The sequence below is a fragment of the Artemia sp. Qi Xiang Cuo genome, chromosome 10, assembly GCF_049724085.1.
Source record: "Artemia sp. Qi Xiang Cuo chromosome 10, ASM4972408v1, whole genome shotgun sequence".
Lineage (NCBI taxonomy): Eukaryota > Metazoa > Arthropoda > Branchiopoda > Anostraca > Artemiidae > Artemia > Artemia sp. Qi Xiang Cuo.
The window spans coordinates 11,762,389-11,769,920 of NC_142803.1; the positions used below are offsets into that span (position 1 = coordinate 11,762,389).

The 7,532-nt window shown below is 34.4% G+C and overlaps 1 protein-coding gene across 1 annotated transcript; it reads left to right on the top strand.

Moving 5' to 3' along the window:
* The first annotated feature begins 357 nt into the window (after positions 1-357).
* LOC148947474 (uncharacterized) lies at positions 358-6,274 on the top strand. Its single transcript, XM_089095902.1, has 2 exons — positions 358-408; positions 5,517-6,274. The coding sequence occupies exon 2, from the start codon at positions 5,519-5,521 to the stop codon at positions 6,272-6,274; it is 756 nt and encodes a 251-aa protein (XP_088952028.1). The 5' UTR covers positions 358-408; positions 5,517-5,518.
* The last annotated feature ends 1,258 nt before the right edge of the window (positions 6,275-7,532 follow it).

Sequence of the window (7,532 nt, forward strand, 5' to 3'; positions counted from 1 at the left end):
TATTAGGATTAACTTAACTTCAATTCTTGAGTGGGGTCGGAATAATGCGTTTGCACCTACTAATGTTACTCTTTACTTTTATTTCAAAAGAACTCATTTTTCAAAATAAAATTTTTATAATTATCAATGGATAATATCTGTTATAAATCCATTTGTTAGCCTTCTCAACATGTTTTCGTCAGAGATCTGAAGACCGGAAGTCCTACCCTTTGAAAAGTTTGAAACAAATAAGAGCCTTTTTAAAGTGTTATGAAATAAGATCATTTCAAACACCGTTATTGAGTAGCAATATTTCGCCGTCAGCAGAATAATATACGAAACCAACAATCGAACATCAGTTGACATTTTAGTCTTGATTTAACATTTAATGGAGAAGCTGCTAGATTTTCTTCTGTTTATCATTAAAAGGTTTGTCTGATATTTTAAAATTAACAGTATAATTAACGGTACTTGTCTATTATATAATACACACTCGAGAAGCGAAGTTTGGCGAATGGTAATGAAATAAAACAAAATATGATGAAAATACAATAGCCTACTTTAGTAACAAAAATATGAAAACTACCACAAAGAATTATGGAAGGGGGGCTGGTAAATCTTCGCGATACAAGTTTTCGAGTGTGTAGCCTAGGCCTAGACAAGTAGCCTAGGCTACCTAATTAACTTCTCTCTTAAAAGCCCAGTATAAAATGAATTGAATTTGGAGATATTTACACGAAGCACACTCAAGAATCACGCTCTGTAAGATCTGTTGAATTTGCAAAGAACCGGTTTACTGTCTCAGCTTGGCTCAGTGAGCAACTAAGATGTAAGTATATCTAGCAGTTCGTGGTAACGAACTGTAAGTAAGAAGCGACCCGGCTCAAGAGTAACCGAAACTTTAAAAAATGGAATTTTGATACCAATAGATACATCAAAAGAATCAAATTTTAATGCTGCTTTTAAATTTATAAGTTTCATCAAGTTTCGTCTTACCCATCAAAAGTTACGTGCCTGAGAAAATTTGCCTGATTTTCGAAAATAGGGGGAAACATCCCTTAAAAGATACATAACCTTAATCAAAATCACACCATCAGATTCACCGTATCAGAGAACCCTACTGCAGAGATTTCAAGCTCCTACCTGCTAAAATTTAGAATTCTGTATTTTTTGCCAGACGAAAGATCACGGGTGTTAGTTTGTTTCTTTTTTTCCCCAGTGGTGATTGTATCGACCCAGTGGTCCTAGAATATCGTGGGAGGGCTCATTCGAACGGAAATTGAAAGTTCTAGTGGTCTTTTTAAGTGACCAAAAAAATGGAGTGCAACTAGGCTCCCTATCACGCTCATTTTTTCACCAAACTCGACCGATCAAAATTTTGAGATAGCCATTTTGTTCAATATGATCTAAAATATAATAAATATGTCGTTTAGGACTACTTAATTCCCCAAAGTCGCTGGCAGGAGGGCTGAAAGTTATGAACCTTACCCAATGTTTACATATAGTCTTGGTTATTGGGAAGTATACTGACGTTTTCAGGTGGGATTTTTTCTGGTAGTGGGGGGAGGGGTGGGGGGTTATGTGTGGGGATCTTTTCATGGAGGAAGTTTTCATGGGGAAGGGCCATTGTTATGAAGGGGGCGCCGGATTTCCCAGCATTATTTAAAAAAAACGATTAGAAAAAATTAAAAAAAAACAAGTTTTTCAACTGAAAGTAAGGAGCATCATCGAAACTTAAAACGAACAAATTATGGTAAAGTTCTACCAAATCATATTATTGAGTTAGGAATAAAGTGAATACACCATTCGATGCCTTTTTTTATGCTGATTACGAACATAATAATCATTTCTATCGGAAATGAATTTTAGTCCCCCCCCCAATATATACCAAACCTAACCTAACCCTGAATTGGCATATATATTGGTGTATTCACTTTAGTCCTAACTCAATTGTATGATTAGGTAGAACTTTACTCAAATTATTACGTATATGATTGGGTTCGTATTATACGTATATGATTGGGTTCGTATCATTAGCATTTACCAAACTTGACTTTTTCGAGAGGCTTGGATTATGCGAAAGTACCGGTTTTTTAGTACTTTCATAAGAGCCATGGTACTCCTGTATTAAACGCACTCTTTTATATAGTGCTAGTTTGGTTAATGCTAATGAAATAAAATAAAATAGGATTAATATATAATTGTTTAGAAACAAATTTGGGCTATATATTTGCAACTTAAGGGGGGGCGGGGGTAAAGCATAGCATATATTATTACGTAACCTAACCTAGGTACCTCCCCCCGCCCTAAACCCCTAAAAACAACAGTTTAAATATCGTATACGCAATGAAAACCACGCTATACATTGCATTACTTTATAGCGGTGTCTTGAATTAACCCTTCAAAAATGGGTTTTTCGTGACTGGTTTCATTGCAGTATATAAAAAAGTACGTTTAATACAGGAGTACCGGAACTATTTATTCTAATTAACGGCCTTTGTGATTAAGGGGTCATTTTTAAAGAATTGGAACAAAATTCAAACTTTAGCGTAATGAGCGAGGTATTGACTAGGGGGCGGACCCCCTAATATACATATTAAAAATATATGAATATAGAAGTTAGTTACGTAAGTTAATTCGTGAGCTACGTATATTTATTACTAATAAAAACGTTCGTAAATAAAATTAAACATTTTTCGAGAAAACCATTTAACCAAACAAAAGTAAAATTAATATACAAATTTTGTCTTAATTATTCGTGTACGGTGAGCCAAAATCAAAACCTGCATTAATTCAAAAATGTTCCAAATTAAATAAAAAGAAGTTTTTTTAACTGAAAGTAAGGAGCAACATTAAAAATTAAAACGAACAGAAAGTATTCCGTATATGAAAGGGGCTGTCCCCTCCTCAACGCCTCGCTCTTGACGCTAAAGTTAGACTTTCTCACAACGGTATTTTTTTCAAAAATAAAAAACTTTTGCATAAAACGCGAGGCGTTGAGGAGGGGACAGCCCCTTTCATATACGGAAAAATTTCTGTTCGTTTTAAGTTTTAATGTTGCTTCTTACTTTCAGTTAAAAAACTTGTTCGGTACAATCCCTTTAGATGGGCCTTTCTAAAAAGTCAAGTTTGGTTAATGCTAATGAAATAAAATAAAATAGGATGACTATATAATAGTTTAGAAACAAATTTGGGCTATATATTTGCTGATTCGGGGGAGTGGGGGACAAAGCATAGCATATATTAAATACGTAACCTAACCTAACCTAGGTACCTTTCCCCCCAAAAAAACAACACTTTAAATGTCTTACAACTACGCTATACAATGTATTTCTCTACAGCTGTGTATTGAATGATCTCGTGAAAACGGATTTTTCATTGCGTCTCTCCCGTTTGACTGTAGCATCTCTTGTTTGACTTCTTTAAAGAGGCCCATATAAAGGTATTGAACCACTTGTTTTTTTGTTTTTTTTTAATTTTAATTAAAAACTTAGTTGGTATTTTGGTTAGGTTAGTTATTTAATATACTGTGTTCTGGGCGGCCTGCTTTCCATAATTTTTTGTCATAGTTTCCATAATTTTTATAATAAAATATTACATTTTAATTATATTTTGGTATATTTTAATTATATTTTGGTATATTTTCATCTTATTTTGGTATATTTCATTAGGATTAACGGTACTTCCGTATTGTGTTGGGCGATAATCTGATTAAACAATCTATCGATATTTTTACGTTCGATATTCGATAATTGATATATCGATTTCGATATTTCTCATTATTTTTTTTTTGCTCAGATTAGGCTAACGTTAGGATTTGGCAAAACTCAATAATAAAGCATTTCAATAATAAAAAGAATATTCTACACATTTTTTTTTCCAAATTTTGAATTAAACAGAGAAGAACTTCTATTACATGAACGAATATTACAAAAAGCCCCTGAGGTACTCTTTTAGAATACGGTAAGTACGCGAGAATTGTATTGCGAAGATACCAGGTATTTCATACGATACAATGTATAAGGAAAGGGTTTCTCGCTCCGGGAACTATATTAAAACTTTAGTTTTTTGGGGTTTAGGGGGAATAAAAGGTACCTAGGTTGGGTTAGGTTAGGTTACGTATTTAATATATGGTATGGTTTACCCCAACCCCCCTAATGTGCAAATATATAGCCCAAATATGTTTCTGAACTATTATATTTTCTCCTATTTTGTTTTAATTCATTAGCATTAATGAAACTTCAATTCTCAAGTGCTTACCGGATTCTAATGAAATACCAACCCTGATTTGGAATTCCTCAGGCTCAGGATAACGAAAAATAAGGCACTGGCTATTTTTGTCTATTCAAATCAGCAAACTGTTATTATTTTCCACTGATAATTGGTTCAGCCTTTAAGTGATTAAATAAATAAAAAATAGTTTTTTTTTTCAACTGAAAGTAAGGAGCAACAGTAAAACTTAAAATAACATAAATAGTTCTGTATATGAGGGGCATAACCCCTCCTCAATACCTTGCTCGTCATGCCGAAGTTTCTTTTTAGTATTTTAACAATCTCCTTGCTCTAATTAGACGACTCTTCTGTTTTAGGAGTTCTTTTTAAATAATTGGGACAAAAAGTAAAAATTAGCATAAAGAGCGAGACATTGAAGAGGGGCATTTGCCCTCATATACGGGGCAATTTTTGTTCGTTTTAAGTTTTAATATTACTCCTTAGATTTAGTTGAGAAAATTAGTTTTTTATTTAAGTTCTGATCGTTTTCCAAATAATTCCAGAAAATTCGCCTTTTCTGTCCATGGAAAATCACCCTCCTTGAAAAATTCCTCTCGAGTAAGATCCCCCTCCCTAAGACAATTCCATCTCTGCTGAAAACTCGCCCAAAAAACTTGTTGCGGACAATTCTGTCTGGAAAATTATTTTTAGCCCACTTTCGTTTGAAAAAAGACTCGTTTTTCTTCTAATTTCTAACCGTTTTTCAAAACATGCCGAAAATTTTCCTCCGTGGAAAATTTTTCCTGGAAATCGTCCCCTCCCAATATCTCAATGGAAAGTTTGTCCCCGTAAAATTCCCCTATGGAAAATCTCTCCCGCGGAAAATCTCCCGCCCCCCCACCTCCCGTGGAAAAATCCCCCAGACGATCGCAATTCCTTTGAAAATTTTCCCTGGCCAATTTTCACGGAATATCTCCATATGTAAAATTCAATTTGCAAAGAGAAAGTAAATCAAATAAAAAAATTTTATATAATAATTCTGGTAAATTTCCCGTTTATAGTTTCCCTTTGAAAGTTCTTCCTCAGAAACTTCCCTCCCCATGAAAAATTCTCCCTTGAAAAATCCCCCCCCCCCCACATAAAATTCATCCCCCAAAAAATGTCTGTATACTTCCCAATTACAAAAACTATATGTAAACGCTAGACAAATTTCATAGCTTACAACCCTTTTTTCCACGGACTTGGGAAGCTATTTTTAGCTTCCCACGTGGGCGTGGGAAGCTATAATTGGTTATTATTCAACCTTACTTTTTGTTTATTTGCAGACATGAGTTCAACTTACTTCATGAACGTCTTTGCCAATTTGAATAAGATCGAGAGTCCTGTGATTACCATTAAATGCAATGGAGGTCAAGTTGAATCCAAGAAGATTCTTTTATCAGCTATAAGTGATGTGTTTCTGATCATGCTCGAATCCAACATGCTTGAGAAGCATACACATTCTGTTCAAGCAGATGATATAGATTTTGAGACTATGAACATAATAATGGAATTTTATAAAGAAGGAACTGTTCCCGACTACAAAACGTTAGATAGGGAACATTTTACTTACATTGTCGAGAAGTATAACTTTCTGGGGATCAAAGAGGAAATAGCCGAAACTGTCTTTCAGGATTTCCTTAGTTCGAGATCTGTTCCACACAAGTTCAAAAACCTTGAAAGTATTTTTTCTACTTTTGAAAGCCAACATCATAAAGAATTAGCTATAACTTCTATTGCTGGTCACATCAGCCAAGGAGAAAGAAGCCCAGAATTTGTATCTGATTTTAGTATTCCTGACTTCCTTGCTCTCTCCACAGTATGCTGCTCTGCTTTAAATGATTTAAGTACTAGAAACGTTCATAAATATGAACGTTTCTTAGAAACGCTTTGTAACTGGCTCTATAAGGATCCAAAAGAAAGATCAATCGAAGTCATTGGAATCTTAGGAATGATAAATAAAAATGGAATTTCAGAATTTTTACGCAATTCACGATTTGATTTGTTTTCACAACTGGCTCTTTGTAAGCAAAAAAAGATTTGATGGAAATTATTGATAGTCAATGCTCACTGATTTTGAATTTGAATTTTTATATTTAAGTTGAAATTAAATAAGCACGACAATTTTACACCTTTGAGAACTCTTTCCAAGATACTATATCCACTAAACCAGACTATACCCACCAAACCAGGCCTTGCTATAGCTTCCATAGAATTCCATATGCCATGTGAGGGAGCTCTGAATCTCTTTGAAAAGGTGTAGAGACGCAAGCAAATAACGTTGAAATTCCTAGGGGCCTTGGCAAAGTATAAGGTCACATACTACTGGTATCGTATCGCTTTTTGACCTGAAAATACCAAAAGCGTCGGATTGGTTTGAATACTTTGTATTTCAGTGGAAGACTTTTTCAACAATATATTGTCGATACAGATACTAATGATGACCGTGATCGCATTCTATGGATAAAAGTCAACGAGAAAAATGTTACGGTCGAAAATTACGTAGGCGTTATATATTTCTATATTATAGAAATAATATACTTTTCATGGAGATTAAAAACATGGAAAAATACACATAAAAATACAGTACCACAAGCGAATTCGCATAATTCAAAAGAGGAGAGGAAAACCCTATCAATCAATCAATTTATTTAAAGAAAAAAAATCTACACAAGATATTTAATTTTTTTTAAGCACGGGGAGCGTATTATAACCCGTCAGTGGTCATAAAAATTCAAGAGAGGCCTCGAGAATTGAGCGTAATGTTTATTCACAGTTCCTCGAAACAATACGTGGTGTTTGTGTATTAGCCAGTACACACTCAAGAAGTGAAGTAGGTTAATCCTAATGAAACATAACATTCCTAAAACCTTTAGTTTATATAATAATAAAATTTGGTAGCACCATCATAGCATTGAGCCACACAGGTGCTCCAATCCAGTCCGTGCCTTTCAACAAGATCCTTGATTGCATTAGCAAGGGATGCTGCATCTAATTGTTCAAGATGTGTACTTCCGAATGTCTCCTCGCGGATGATAGCATTACTATCAATAAACCGAATAATTAAACCAAGCTGCTCTTTCTTCGACAGATCTTTCGTTTCATCTGCGCAGATTGCCCAATATTTCTTAATAGAGTATCTTGTTTGTTCTTGCAAGAGGTCAGCCAGTATGCTTATAAGACTATTTTGGTAGTCGGGACTCATATAGCTTCCATACCGACGTTTTAGTTTTAGCTGAAGATCCGGGTTTCCCTCTGTCATCATTTCTAGTATTTCTATAAATTTACCTCGATTGTGTGAG

Excerpts from the sequence above, each read along its gene's own strand:
- LOC148947474 (XM_089095902.1), top strand. The coding sequence starts at position 5,519 with ATGAGTTCAACTTACTTCATGAACGTCTTTGCCAATTTGAATAAGATC.